The sequence below is a fragment of the Haliaeetus leucocephalus genome, unplaced genomic scaffold, assembly GCF_000737465.1.
Source record: "Haliaeetus leucocephalus isolate CR32 unplaced genomic scaffold, Haliaeetus_leucocephalus-4.0 Scaffold373, whole genome shotgun sequence".
Taxonomy (NCBI): Eukaryota; Metazoa; Chordata; class Aves; order Accipitriformes; family Accipitridae; genus Haliaeetus; species Haliaeetus leucocephalus.
Genome location: NW_010972809.1, coordinates 2,219,593 through 2,235,167, shown reverse-complemented (window position 1 = coordinate 2,235,167; position 15,575 = coordinate 2,219,593). Strand labels below are relative to the sequence as shown.

General features: G+C 44.0%; 2 protein-coding genes across 2 annotated transcripts in view; both read right to left on the bottom strand.

Annotated features, from left to right (window-relative positions):
• Window positions 1–20: 20 nt before the first annotated feature.
• Window positions 21–9,751, bottom strand: SIRT5 (sirtuin 5). The gene is made up of 8 exons (XM_010573167.1): window positions 9,637–9,751; window positions 6,987–7,120; window positions 5,215–5,440; window positions 3,571–3,658; window positions 2,555–2,608; window positions 1,495–1,618; window positions 440–555; window positions 21–106 (listed from the first exon to the last, which is right to left on the bottom strand). The coding sequence occupies exons 1-8, from the start codon at window positions 9,749–9,751 to the stop codon at window positions 31–33; spliced, it is 933 nt and encodes a 310-aa protein (XP_010571469.1). The 3' UTR covers window positions 21–30.
• A 2,989-nt stretch (window positions 9,752–12,740) lies between these two features.
• KIF13A (kinesin family member 13A) overlaps window positions 12,741–15,575 on the bottom strand; it is a 117,269-nt gene continuing 114,434 nt past the window's right edge. Inside the window, exons 38-39 of the mRNA XM_010573166.1 lie at window positions 14,216–15,296; window positions 12,741–13,312 (exon numbers count right to left, since the gene is read on the bottom strand). Coding sequence (XP_010571468.1) covers window positions 13,029–13,312; window positions 14,216–15,296 — 1,365 coding nt within the window. The 3' untranslated portion in view covers window positions 12,741–13,028. The remainder of the gene's footprint in view (window positions 13,313–14,215; window positions 15,297–15,575) is intronic.

Below are 15,575 nucleotides of genomic sequence, written 5' to 3'. Positions count from 1 at the left end.
CCGCCGCCTCCTCCTCCCGCTCCGAGGTGCTCAGGAGATGATCTCGGTCTGGTGGCGGGCCAGCGCCGGCGGCAGAGTGGTCCCGCAGGGCCCCGGGAAGTGGAACCTGGAAGGAAGAAGGCGGGTGAAGGGGCGGGCGAGGACCCGGTCCTCGGTCCTGCCCCTGAGGGAGGGGGCCGTAGGGCTCCTACGAGCTAGGCACAGGGGCCAGCTCCGCACCTGGAAGAACACACCTCTGGCTTCAGCCTGAGCTAATGCCACCGAGGAAGAACGACCCTCTTTTCTTACTTACTAGAAGAAAGCAGCGTTTCCTAAGCACTGGGGAAAAGACTAGATCGTGTTCGTTTAAAAGTTTTCTAGGCGTTTTAGCGGTTCAATGCAAAAGACAATGAAGATGGAGGGGACTAAAGGTTGCTAGTTTACAACTGAATGGCTTTACCTGAATCTGTTCGTAGCAGGAGTAGCCTCCATGTTAAATTCTGCAACTGGCACTCCTCTGGCAGATACCTGAGGGGCAAACATAGCAGCAGGGTACACCACAGAGGAGGTCCCGACCTGCAGGGACAGGGGGGAAAAAAAACCCCAGGAGTGTAGCAGGCCAGTATTTAAACAGACAAAACCAAACCAACCCACAAGGTAAGGACCCTTCTCAGAACACTGGATATGCAAAACCACTGAAGCATGTAAGATCCCTACAGAAATGAAACCAAATCAATAGATTTAGTGTCACTGCATACATAGCCATCTAACATAGCATAAGAATTGGGAATTGTTTCTCTGATGGAACCCAACTAAGCCTGTTTGTGGATTATAACTGTAGACGAAAAAAAAACAAAATTGCAGAAATGGCAAATGGCAGACTTTGCCTCCAGGAAAACAAAACAAGACGTTCCTTCTGTTACTCGAGATTATTCTGTGAAGGGTACACAATATTCTCAGCAAGTGTTTTGGTCAGCGATCTGGAACCTACCTGGCATGTAAATAACCTCACCAAAAAAGCAACGGATGACAACAGCTAGCTACCTTCTTACAACATTTGGTCACGTTTTTTTAAAATGAGCATCAAAATAATCGTATTTTTCACTGTTTGAGAAACTCAACAGCTAACCAATATTAGTTAACCTCTAACGCTTGAAACTCTAACACCTGTGTACACTAAATGCAGACCGCAGATGCCAGCTGAGCAAGATGCACACATGCTGAACCTGTTAACTTCTGAACAGTGTATTGTCCTGGTTTACAGCTGGGATAGAGCTAATTTTCTTCCTAGTAGCTGGTATAGTACTGTGTTTTGGATTTAGGATGAGAATACATCTCTCATCAGAGTACCTTTTCAAACTTCATGGTCTTACTTGTTTTATACTTAACGCAGGAGTCCCTCTGGCTTTTAGTGCCCTCAGGGAAGTACAAGTACATCTCCTTTACCCAGGAGGTGCAACCCCTTCACCATGGCTTCCCGACCAGTTAAGGGGCTAGGTAACAAGTGTCACTCACTACCAAGCAGAGGTCGCAAATATCAAGCTCCTTCTCAACCTCTGTGAGAACATCAGGATCCAGGGCTTCACCAAACCACACGACGTGGGGACGGAGGAGCCCATTGCAGCCGTCCTCCTCACACCTGTTTAAAAATCACAAAGGGACAGCATTAAGCTGCTGACATGGACGTTTCAGGCTGCAAAACGGCAAAGCAGTTTTCATTCTTATTTGGGCATGTCTCACCTGCCCTTGCTCTTTCTCCCTTCTCTTTCACAGCCCTCCCCACACCCTCCTCTACCATGTGCTGGACAGAAGGCAGCCGATGCCGTGCTACACATGTGTTGGAAGTACACACGTGCTGCCCTGCCACACAGAACGGTTGGCTGAACAGTTGTTCAACTCAGATACTTCATCGTGTCTTCCCCTCACGCAGCTCCTGAAATGGATGAAACTTAAAACGTAGTATGTGCTATAGACCTCCGCCTCCACCAGCTTTAACAAACTGGCCAACAGGTTTTTAAGGAGAAAGTGAACTGAAAGGCAGAAGCATCGCGTTAGCCTCTTTTCCTTAGGAACCAGATGAAAAATACGGTGGCTTCTTGCATCTGCATCTAGCTAAGGCAAAGCTTCAGCCATTATAAAAAAGCACCGTGGCACATTTAATACCTGCAAAGGACTATGCAGTGGCTGTATGCCAGCACAGTGTTACAGAATGACTAACAACAGTAGGTAGCACCTGCAAAGTAACAAAACGTTTACTGTGTAGCACTTTGTTTCTTACTGCAATTCTCCTACTCCACTTACTACAAAACCCATGAATTTAGGCATGTTTCAGCTTGATGCTCAAGCACACTAACACGCGATCCCTTTAGCATCATGGTAAACTTCTAGTACACACTCCTGTTGTCTGCTGTCCCCTGTAACTTTAGACTCAGTTCTCTGGGGTAAAGTCTCACGCCTCTTTCTGCTGTAGGACGTCTCCATGTCCTTCCAAAACTACGTGAATGGTAATGTAAGCGTTTGACATGCGCAAAGCACGATGAGGTTAACAGCAAAAACCAAAGCGGTCCATACGTACTGAGGAAGGTCTTCAACTGGAATCATGGCCTCTTCTGTTTCAGGATCTGGAGCCCTGAAGTTACAAAATTGAAATACATAATCAATCGTACAAAGCGTACTTTAATGTATTAATAAAAACCTAGTATTCTCTAAAGCACACTCTCCAATCAAGGAATCTTTGCAACTTCAGCCAACTTCCAAAACCTACTACAACCCTAAAATACCATACACGGGGCAGGCAGGCATTTGTCCGGAATTATCCCAGAGCTAAGCAACTGTAGCAAGCTCGTCAAAGCCTGTCAAAGGCACAACAAATATTGATGTAGCTATCTAAAGATCTGGTGAAATGCAAGGGGGAAAGAACCTAAAAACCTACGAGCATATGCCTGTCCTGTCTTGTCCGCTCCGCCCCCCCCGGCTTTTTTTAATGGTGAAAGAAAGAGGATGGCTAGAAAAATGAGACTGAAGGATTCTTCTGCAGCTTTTTAAGTTGCAGAAATCCTGGGGACTGATGCTTCCCTCCTGCTTGTTTCACACATCTGTATTTTGAGACCTGTAATCATGAGAATCTTATTGACGAGTTGAAGGACAAAAGCTACAAGGTGCTCAAGAGATACAGAAGAGGACAATCTATGTATCAAGTGATGACAGGAATAAGCATCCAATTTAATAAAACAGCTGGAAGGTGAAGAGGATGGGAGTACACACACATACTCCAAGAGTACAATTAGTTTACATCCAATACAAGACTTTCAGACCATCTGAAATTGTTCTAGTTAAAACATATATAATGTTGTGACAACTTAGGGGTTAACAGTTATTCATTCACAGGACTTAACGGTATCACAGGCTCTCAATGAAGTTACCAAACAGTACACTCACGTTTCAAAACAGTTGTGTAAAATTTAAGCATTAATACTACTAAAGGAAAATTAGGCGGTTGGCTGAAACTCCTGTATGCTCCTAAAATGGCTCCTTTTCTACTGAACAGCAGAAAAAGTAGAAAACACAGAGTTTACAAGGCAGACGTATTACCCTTTCCCGGCCAGTGCGGGGCATATTGGACTCTTGTAATTGGCAGCTACATTTCCACAGTTGGTGCATCGAGTTTTAAATAAACTACCTGAAACACACAAAGAGAAAACATCAGGGATCAAGCAACTGCTCTGAGGCACGGCTGTACAAGCAAGTGGTTGTGTTCATCCCGGACAGCCTTTATTTGACTTTGAAGACTATACCTTGTGGGTAACTTACTACATGAACGTAACAGCCAAGTGTTGAAAGCTGGCAGCATTATGAACGAGATGCTATTTACACAGTGCTTACACACACTTTTGGTCAGCAACCCAGAGCGACCAGCATCATCGTTAAGCACAGGCCAGGCCCAGCAAAGACAGACACAGCCCTTTCAGCTGAAAGGCCGCAGTAAACAACAGCAACAGTCCCTCTAAGCTATGATTTATCACCTTGTTCTACCTCACAACATGAGTAATACATAGCCTTGTAGCAGCATTTCAAAAGAAAATAATTATTTAAAATATCTCTGAGGGAGAGGATTTCTGCTTATTGCTTTTCCTCTTAAATCAGAAATATGTTCTTAAAAAAATATATGCTGGTTAACACTGTTCTATGTGAAACTCCCCAACCCCAAGACTTTTGTAGCATTAGTAACGTGCTGTAGAGATGTGCAATATTACCAAGAGTTTAAAATTGTTTCTATTTTGTAAAGAATGAGGATAATCAAAATTAAACTATACCCAACGCTTTATCTTTGGATCCACAACTGCAAAAAACTTCTGCAGGTTCCCTGTGTCCAGATCACCAAGCTACGGTGGGAAATGCCATTTAAACCTTTTGTGATACTGAAGTTAAAAAGCATCATAGTGCTGGAGGACCAGGATGGGACTTTGTCCTGGGAGACTTTCAGTCTGCGGCAGGGCCTGCGGAGTGGAGAAAGGAGGAGTGGGGGCACCTCGAAGGATGGAGAAGGGCTTCCCCCGCCTCGTTCTCTCCACACCTGTACACTTCCTCAGATCCAAAAGCTCCACTGACCCCCATGTGCCACATCTGTGTTGTGCTCCTCCGGCACTTCGTGGGAGAGAGGGCGGGAGCAACGAATGCCACTAATGACAGGGAATAGAGAGGGAGAGCTACTGGGTGTAGGAGAGAAGGGTAAGGGAATCTCATCCGCTTCCAGCACCTTCTTCGTCCTGTAGCCAAGGACCACGCAGGTGGGTCTTTGAAGGACAGGACAGGACAGAGGGAAAGCGTCAGGGCTGGTGAGACCAGTCTTGCCAATACACCTTTTATTGGTGGCAGTACTGGTGTGGTACCACCGCCACCACACAGTGGATTCTTTTCCCCTTTTGTAAGCGAAATCAGCCAAGTGTCACTATCCACATGCATTCAAGTGGATCTGAGGCAAAACCGAGCAAGCGGGAAGGGAGAACCAGTTCCTGTGTACTGTGAGAATCCATTAAAAAAGAAAGACGAGAAATAAAGAGAGGCTACAGAGTACCCGAAACAACTTCCAAAAGAGAACAGGGTGGTATTGTAAATAACTTCATGCAAATTAGTATTATTTTAAAGACAAATTTCTTCTCTCCCCTTACTTATCCTGCTCTCTCTTCTCCCTGCCAAGTCTGCTGACTTGTAGCAGACAGGTAAGCTGGTTCTTACCATGAATTTCTAAGAGGTGCTTTGTGCCTGCCTTTCTGTGTAGCTCATCAATGTTTTGAGTAATGACCACAACACTCCTTCCTTGCTTGCTCAGTCGCCTTTCGCACTCTGCAATGGCAATATGTGCAGGATTTGGATGTTTACTCAACATCACTTCCCGGCGGTAATGGTAAAATTCCCATACACGAGAAGGGTTTCGCGCAAAAGCCTCTGGAGTAGCCAGCTCCTGCAAAAGACATAACAATTCATCCTACCAACGAAAAGGCAGGAAAAACCCCTCCCCAGATGAAGCCTGCTAGATTACTGCCATTTACACTGCTACCTGCATAACAAGATAATCAAAAGCAGACTATTTATAACCAGGTGCAGTGGACAAGCATGTAGTTCAATTGCCCTCACAAGGATGACAAATCAAAGTACCTTATCAAATGAGGAAAAAAACGGTATCAATAGCATGGTACGTGGTTTTACATAATACACTCGGACCTTACTCTGTGCTGCCCTACCAAACTATTAGGAGTTTAGTACAGCACAAAGGAAGATGAGATATTTCAATGCACACGATTTTTGGCATTCAAACCCCTGTTTTCCACAGTAGCCATAGAACTCAGCATCGTGTGGATATATTTCCTTTGCCAGCAATTTCTTTTCTGCCTTAAATTAAGTGTAACACAAGCCAAATTACAGCCATTGTCAAAATCGAAGTCTAATGTCTTGTCTTTTATGTGCCAGTAAAATCTAAGCTATGCTTTCCACACTAACTTTAATTTTGCCTTTTTTTAAAATGAGGAGTAGCTCTGTCTAATGCTTCAATGCACAATTCTACTGATATAAAAACGCTGAATGCAAGCTTTCTGATGCAGAAGGACCAGGCATTTATACACACGCATGCTTTTTTTGACTTGATAGTCACTGAAAGAAAAAAATGCATCTTTAGATTCAAACCATCTGAAAAACTCATCTCTCTGACCCCTTTTTAACTTCATGAAATCTTTCACGAATGCTGTCATTAAAAACCATGAAGAAAGCAAACATGATTGCAGTTTGGGGTAGCAGTTACTGACAGTCTGATGGTTACTTGAAACATCTGCAGCACCACACAGGATCAGACTCACCAGGCACCTATACAACTTGCACATTTTGGTGCTTGCTGCCGCACTGCTCCACCCCCCCAGTGTCTGCTTCCACCTCCTCTCCCACCCCCGTGGCTCCCAACACTGGCAAGATCCACGCCAGCAAGAGAGACAGAGCTTGTGAGAGAGTTAGAGACTGTGAGGAACTCTGCCTCCAAAGAAAAAAAATTCCTAAAACATTTTTAAAGAGTATTATGAGAAACCAAGATTAAAAGAAAACAACTAGCCAGTATCAGCGGTTCTGTCTTATTTTGGTGAAAGGTTCTTAAGAGTTTAGAGCAGGAAAGGCCCCGCAAGGTAGAAAAACAGTGAGGGTGTCAGAAGATGAGCAAACAGCTAAGCTGCAAGGCAGCAAGAAAACAAGGATGGTAGAAAGACCCAGAGCTGTCTGCAAGAACATTGTTTTTCCCAAACAACTGATAAACCAAATGACGGGCAAGACGTTGCAGCTGCACAAAGCAGACCCCCAGGGCACAGGGAAGAGCTGCAGACAGGGCTGTCGGGAGAGCTCTGTCCCTGCCACACCGCTGTGGGAGCACTTCCCCCCCTAAGGTACCCAGCTTCTTCTGACCCTTCACGCTCACCTACCTGATGGTACAGAGAAGCACAGCTGTGCAGACACATGCCACCAGTACGTACCTGGGCTTGCCACTTTCTCCAGAAACCTCCAGCCCCTCTGAAGGTCGGAACTCCACTCTCCGCGCTAACACCAGCTCCTGTGATAATGGCTATATGCTTCGCTTTAGCAAACACTTCTCGAAAATCAGCCATATCTATGCGTGGGGAGGAAAAACAAACAGCTGTTCAGACACTTACACTTTTTTATAAGAAGCCATACAGACAGTGCTGGCAAACTTATGCATCCAGAAATGTCTTCCACATACACCTCCCATGACTTTAATTTCAGAATACTAATTTGTTTCTGAGTTTCTGTATATTGGAATTTGAAGGGCAGCTCCTGGAGATCCTCAAAAATGCACATGAGCAAGCTCAGTAGAGCATCATGTATTAAACTACGAATACACTCAATATTTGAAAGACAGAGCCTTAAACTAAAACCCCACACTAGACACTACCTAGATAATAACTGTTGTCACCACCACACAGGAACAGTTTTCTTCCTAACTGTAAGGTAAGACCCCGAGATGAAAAAAGTTTACGTTTAGTTACAAAGTATCACCTTCAAAATTACGGTAATCTGGGAAAACTCATTTCCTTCTGAGGCAATCTTGCCCCTTTTCTAGGTTTGCAATTATATTTTCTATTTTTGAATGTATATTCCCTCCATTTTTCCCCACATGGTAAAATAACTTGGGAAAAAGATGGGAAATTTCCTTTACATTTTTCTAAGAGTGAAAACAAGATTAAAAAGAAACAGGTTAGCTACAGAGACACAAAAAAAATTCTCTTTCAGTTTACCTCAACTACGAATTTCAAAGCAACATATTTTAGAATCACAGAATGGCTGGGGTGGGAAAGGACCTCTGAAGATCCTCTAGTCCAACCCCCCCTGCTCAAGCAGGGTCAGCCAGAGCAGACTGTCCAGGACTCTGTCCACTTGGGTGGCTTTTGAGTATCTCCAAGGATGGCGACTCCACCACCTCTCCCTGCACAACCCACTCCAGTGTTTGACCGCCGTCATAGTAAAAAAAGTGTTTTCTTGTGTTCAGATGGAACCTCACATGCTTTAATTTGTGTCCGTTGCCTCCTGTCCTGTCACTTGGCACTACAGAGAAGAGTCTGCCTTGTCTTCATTCCCTCCCATCAGGTATTCTTTTGCATTGATAAAACGCCCCTGAGCCTGGTCTCCTGAAGGCTCAACAGTCCTGGCTCTCAGCCTCTCCTCATATGCTCCAAGCCATTAATCATCTTTGTGGCCCTTCGCTGGACTCTCTCTCCAGCATGTCCATGTCTCCCTCGTACTGGGAAGCCCAGGACTGGACCCAGCACTCCAGGTGCATCTCACCAGGGCTGAGCAGGGGGGAAGGATCGACCTGCCGGAGATGCTCTGCCGAGTGCAGCCCAGGAGGCTGTTGGTGGTCTTTGCCACAAGGGCTCATCGCCGGCTCATGGTCAGCTTGGCGTCCACCAGGACCCCCAGGGCCTTTCCAGCAGGTTGGCCCCAGCCTGTCCTGGTGCCTGGGGTTATTTGTCCCCAGGGGCAGGACTTGGCATTTCTGTTTGCTGAACTTCATGAGGCTCCTGTCAGTCCACGTCCCCAGCCTGCCGAGGTCCCTCTGGATGGCAGCACGACCCTCTAGTGTATCAGCCACTCCTCCCAGCTTTGTGTCATCTGCAGACTTGCTGAGGGTGCACTCTGCCCCATCATCCGGATCATTAATGAAGGCATTAAACAGTATTGGCCCCAGTATTGACTCCTGCAGTATACCACTAGTGACTGGCCTCCAGCTGAACTTCAAGCTGCTGATCACAACACCAACCTTCACAATTTACTACATGAGGGTTTTTTGTTTCTTTTTTTTTTTTAATACCAAAAGCAAGTAAGTTTTTATAAGGAGACACTATCACTGGAGAAGTCCCAAGACCCACAGCACAAGAGCCGTAGAACTGGGCAGAGAACTGCAATTCTTATACCCTATCTACTGTTGGAAACCAAGCCTTGCAAGCTCTTGAACATGTAAAGATGAGGCCTGAAGTCCTCCTAGTCTAGTCTCCAGTCTCAGACAGCAGCCAAATGCTGATGCTCAAGATGGCAGAAAAAGCAAGCGTGCCTTGGCCACCCAACTGTTAGGGGTTTTGCTATTACACCTGCGAAGCTCTCTGCGCAGTTTTCAAGTTAAGGCATATCCTCAAATTAAAAAACAAAACCAGAAAACCCTCAAACAACCAAAAAAGAGGATATTTACTACTACTAGACTGAACAGGGCTCCTGGGGTTACCCAATACCGTGCTCCCGAGTCGTTACAAATGCTCGAGGCCCTCCATAATTCTTGTACAAAGAAACGAGGAGTAAGTTTTATTACCCATTAGGATTATGAAAAGGAAAGGCAATTAACCAGTGTATGTTTATGTGGATAAATTATAAATACTAAAGACATGTCACCAGGCAATCATACTGACTGCAACGATGTGAGGGTTTCTGGAACTATACGGAATACAGACACAGAAGATAAATTTTAGCAGCTAGGAAAAAAAAAATCAGCTTCACGCTCTTCTAAACGTTTTGAATTAAACTGTAGGTTTCACCTATTACACAAAACCTTCTAGAATTTCAAAGCCAGCTTAAAAACCTGCGGGGGGTACCAACGCAAACAAACAGGTGCCTTACTTGAACTGGGACGAGCCATTTCGGAGCAAACCTTCTGTTTCTTTGAAGCAGCAGCCTTAAGTCCGCAATACGCCTGAGAAACCAACCTTCTACCCGTCAGTTGGAAGAGACTCATCGGCATCCCTCGGAAGTACGCCACCTGAGAAGAAATAAATCACAATAAACCTTCAATACGTACGAAAACGCACCGCCGCCGATTTGCCCTGACGTTTAACTCGCACCACGCTCTTTTAAATTTTACTCCCTGAGGTAAAAGCGACGGCAATCCCTGCCGGTAGCCGGCCTACGTGCAGCTGACCGCCCGCAGAAGGGCGAAGGGGGAACCGCGCGGGCGGACGGAGACGCGCCGGGGGGTTCCCCGACCCCCGGTGAAAGCCGGTAGCCGCGGGTTCGCGCCCCGCCGTAGGTATTTACCTCAGCGACGGAGCCCGGCGCTGAGGCCGAAGCGTGCGTCGCCGCACGTCCCGCCCCAGGTTCACGAGGGGGCCGGTCCCTCGCTCCGCTCCACCCCGGTTTCGTTTTGTTTTTTTTTTTTTTTTTTTTTTTTTTTTTTCCCCGTTGTAAAAATTGCTGCCGTTAACTGTGTGAAGGCGGGAGGGAGATGGATGGAGCCCACAGCTCTAGTCGTTTTCAGTCAGTCTGAGATTTTACATTTTTATTTTTCTCCTTTGAATTCTGTAAATTACCAGCTCAACAGACGAAGAGGTCCCTAAAACATGGGAGAGGCCTGGACTGGGGAAACCAGCGAGACGACAGGTCAGTTCTGTCAAGATGACATTTAACCCGTTTTAGATGCTGGTTAAGATAATATTTAAAAAAAAACCAAAACCCAAACCCCAATTTCTAGTTGAACTAGCGCCATGGCGTTATTCTACTGACTACAAAGTTCAAGACAGCAAACTACTAGTCTAACATTACTAATAGAAAAACTGCTTCTGTGTTTATGTACCAGAGTTTGAGGAGCACATCAACTAAAACGCTTGCCTTTTTCCACATTACCCCATCACACTCATCAGATACGCTCCTCCTAGCCTTACGCTAACCCAGGACAGGGCATGTTAACAGGCGAGGTCTGCGAAAGTACAGGCCTTCCAGCAATAACAGCAGTCAGGACAGCACAGGTTATGCGAAACGTGTACAGCATGAACTAGGTTGGCTTGTTTAGGTTTCTCTGGCACATATAGATCATATAACCCAAGAAGGAAGATTATTCCAGTGTTTCTTAAGCAATCATGTATTCTGTGCTCTCAAAGGTCTGAAACCATGAAGAGCCCAGTTCAGCTAATCTAGTGTAAATACTGCATCTCTGCCCTAAGAAAATGGCCACATTAGTGTTCAAAATTGGTTGTAGTGGCCTTAGACAAACATGCTTATGCAAATGTGCACATACACACACACACAAATATTTTCTAAAAAGCATTATTAGAAGATTAAAGTGACATCTAAAAGTAACTTGAAGACTGTGGTGCCTGGTAGGTACCTGGCAATGTTCTAAGAGCACCTGTGCCTGATAAAATACTTCTGCACAAAGCATTTTTTTTGCTATTATGGCAATTCCCTCTAGCAGTAGTATCATTAATGCAGAGAGAGCAACTCTAGGTGGACACCAGAAGTATGAAGTGTTCTGCAAAGATATTCATTTCACCAAAATCAATTAACACATAAGAATCCCATCTCAGAGGAGCCAAAAGCTGTGTCAAGGGCAAGTACACTGAACTTCGCACCCCCCTGCTTTCACCACCCCCCCAAGCACATTACCCTCCCAGCTGCCAACTGTGTTGTACGCAGCTGAGGCATTCACATATTTAGCAATGAGTCTGTCATGTCTGTCTTCCAGGAACTTGTCCCATCTCCCCTTGACCCACATAACACCATTCTCTGGCAGGAGTTCCCCAGCTCCGCTTCCCCTCCTATGAAGGACAGGGAAAGCAGCAGGTGAGGAATGTGTATCCACAGGGGCTGCTATTCTCCTCTGACGCTGCATGAATTGGTCAGTGTTAGAACAGGTTAATACCATCCAGTCTTCCACTCCAATCGTATTGTCCTTCAGCGTTCTTACAAAGTACTTTACATCTGAGCACCATCAGCTAGAAACAGCTTACTATTTGACCATGAAACCTAATTGCACCAAATACAAGCAAAACATTACTTTTTTTTTAAATCCCAAGTAAACAGTCTGTATTCTAACACACAATAGGTCTGTACCAATTAAATACAGTGTGGCAGTATATAAATTACAGTTCTTTACAGTAAATAGTAAAATACGAGAGTCCGCTTACTGTACACAACAATCAAAGAAAGAACAGCAGCTTTTCAGTAAGGTCCCAGGTATCTCAATCATTCACTTGCTAAGAAACAAAGAAGAACAGATACAGCAGGCCATTCACTTCACTCATTTTTTTTACCATGTTACTTTACAAACATCCAGAACGCTTGTACAGGCATCTACAGTATCTACATGTGGAACAACCTTCTTAGGAATTCATGAGCACCAGACATAAATCCCTCCATCATTCCCATTATTAAAATAAACTTTACAGATTAAAATTACTTTAGCAGGTTCTATTTCATCTTGATAATAACCAGCAAGTAACAAGTGCAAAGTTTGCAGTCATTATCCATTTACTGCTTCTTTGTTTCCCCATTTCCCCCCCATACCCAAAAAACCAAACACCACCCCCCAACCCCCAAAACGTTGTCCTCTCACGCCCTTGCAGTAATACTGTTTCTGCAGTCAAACTGCCCAGCTGGCTTATGCTAACGTACGAAATGCCAGACGTATAGCTTCGGGCATTGTTAGTCATTTCAATCCAATGCCAAGTCAGCACAGTGGCAGGCCTCTAGGAAGACAAAAAATATGAAGCAGTTGGATATTTCAGTGTGCTTAAACACAGAACATAAGGCTGCACGGTGCCCAGTGACTAAAAGAAACATGGCACCAAGTTATCAGTTAAAACACTTACAATAGAAAGATTTAAACAGCAAATGTGTCAGTCTAAAACAAGTTCTTTGGTAATTAAGAACAGCAAACCGTAGCTTTTTTTCCAAATATGGATTTACATCCTGGTTTTTCCACAATAAAATATTTTTTGTTGTTTAAAATATATCTCCCAAGTTGTTGCGTTACAAATAGTCCAGTACCTCAGTTATCTACAGATCAGCTTTAACTGTATTTTAGTGTGCAGCCGTATCTGCCCACTGGCAGACAAACTATAGATACACATTCATATATATATATAATATATATATTATTTATAAAAAATTAGAGAATTAAGTCAAGGACTCTAGAGAATACACATTCCGTATGGACAGATTAAAATGTACAATAGCTCCAAAAATCCATAAAGTTTTCTACACAGTGATGCGTGTAGTAAGTGCAAAAATACGGCAGTTTAGTTAATCCAAGATTTCCCGTTTTCCTGTTTCCTAGAAAAAGCAGAAGCTGCTGCATCTCCTGAATGGCAGATGACTTCTCCTGTTTTAGGAGTGGATGAAGAGCCTTGAAGCATGGAATTTTTCCGTTTCTCTGAAGTGGAAGTTGCCTGAGACCGTGAAGTGCTACTCCATTTCCTTGTGGAAGCTGGTGCTTTGCTGAGGCGCCCAGGACGAACAAAGACACCGTGTCGCGGTTTGCAGTGGAAGTACTCTCTGCCTTTTACAGTTCCATCATGCTTCCCTTCAATGAAAATAAATGCACAGAATTAGTTGTTGCTACTTTCATGAGCACATACAATTGTAGTGTTGAAGTGTGAATACCTTTGGTTATCTGTCAAAGAGTCAAGATTTTTAATGCTGAGTGATGAAGCCAGATGCATACCATACACTAGGGAGAACAAAACCTGGAAAGGATGGCTTGAATTGTGACCAAAAAGATGATTTCCTAAAAAATTACTTTGTTAACTAACAGTTTAAAAAGTCAATCATTTGTTCATTTTACAAAATAAACTATCCTCAAAACTGATTGCTTACAAAGCTTAAAACTTAGCTGCCAGAAGAACTTCTTTATCAGTGTTAATATCTATTAAACTACTAAGACCATCATCTTTTTAAAAGATCTGAAGCATTTCTGTAGGAGTCTCATAACACTTGCAGAGCACTGACTTTTTCTGACCCCATCAAACTGAAGTTAAAGAAAATCTGTGCTCTCTAATTAAGCTTTCCCCAGTGAAAAAAAAGAAAGAAAAAAAAAATCTCTGAAAGCTACAGACAGAAAACCTATTTGACAAGTCATGTCCATTGTTAGTACTGCCCACAAACATGCATGTTGATTTTAAAAAAATCAGCCAATTTTAGGCTTTGCTTGTTCTTCTAATCTATAAAAATAGATGAGTACCAACGGGAACCAACACAATGTGCAAAAGCATTTTTCTGCATAAAGCGAGAAGAACAGGGCTATAATACAGTTAAAAATTAACCTATAGCAAAGTATTCCTATAAAGCCTAGAACTGGGTGTATCAGATTCCAAGCCTATATGAAATTAGAGGCATTTCCCAAGACTGAACAGCATATGATTGTAGTTTAACTTTTCAAATAGATCACACTAACTGCACAGATAACCCGGACCATATTTAGTCTTACCCAGCTGAACATTTAGTTCAACTCCAACCCAGATTCCAGCTGAAAAATCCACCGTTCCAACGTATCTCACCGTGCCCATCTTATTACTTCCAACACAGACTTGTTCACCCACTGCTACCCAGCTAGGCAAGACGTGGGCTTGATCTGCAGAAGCACCTTCTTCACAGTCAGAACCATCCAAGTGGTCCTTCCCAATAAAATCATCTACGGAAGTATCAGGGTAAGTCTCATGGTCTGAAGTCTCTTTTACCAGTACAGAACACAAAGGGCTTTCCATAGCGTCTGCAGAGCCCAGCTGGCCCACACACATGCTCTGCTCCTTGTCAGCGCCTCGGGGTAACTCCGAGGAACTCGCTCCATTAGAGGACACAAGAGAACACGACTGCGGAGCTGTCGAATGGTCAAAATCCTTGCCATCTTCGACGCCCATGAACTCTGTAAAGGAGTGATCTTCCAGAATGTCTGTCACGTGCTCAACTGTTGCTTCACGCGCTGAAAATTCAATTGTATGACAAGTACTTTTGCCATGTGAGGAACTTAAAGCTGAAAGCGATCCAGCTCTGGGTAACTGCTCAGAGTCTCTGTCAGTGGCATCGAGGGACAGTGATACTTGTTCTGTTAAGGCACTGTTTTCTTTCAGTGGTAACACAGGTAACTTTTCTCTCGCTAACTCCTTTTCTGACTCTCGACATTCCTTGTTCAAAGAAGATCTTACATCATGTGCAAGAGATGATCCCGAGGGATCATTAGAGTCCTGCTCCTTCATGTGACTGGCTAGCTGGTCTGTGCTATCACTACAGGGAACAAGCATGTCAGACAGAGTAGCGTTAGAGGCACTGTGGGAAAAGTAGCCACTAGTAATACTGCTAGTGGTGGGGCTGCGGGATACCTCTTTCTCAAGAACACGTGAACTCATGAAGTCTGATTTAGAAGAAAACCATTCCCTGTTCTCCAGGCTAGCATTGTAAACACTGAAGTCAGCAAACTCCTCTGGTACGTAAGGCCGGAAATTTTGAAAACTTTGCGGGCTTATCAGCTTCTTATTAATGGCCTCCAACTCACTGTCTTCCTCCTCAGAGTCCTGCAAAAGAAGAGAGAGTTGCATGGGATTAGGAACCTACGACAGTTAAGTTTTCAAAATAAAGAAACTTTCCTTGATTTTTTCCTGTCTGAATGTGGAGAAATATACACCTTTAATATTCTTTAATTGAAGAATGGAAGACAACTCTGAAAAGAGGTGCTGGGAACATATCATGTCTACACTGAGCTATTCAATTTTTATAAAATAAAAGATGAATTCTAAATAGTTCAGCAAATATAAAGCAATAAAGTTTGGCATAAGGAAAGCTCATAACATGAA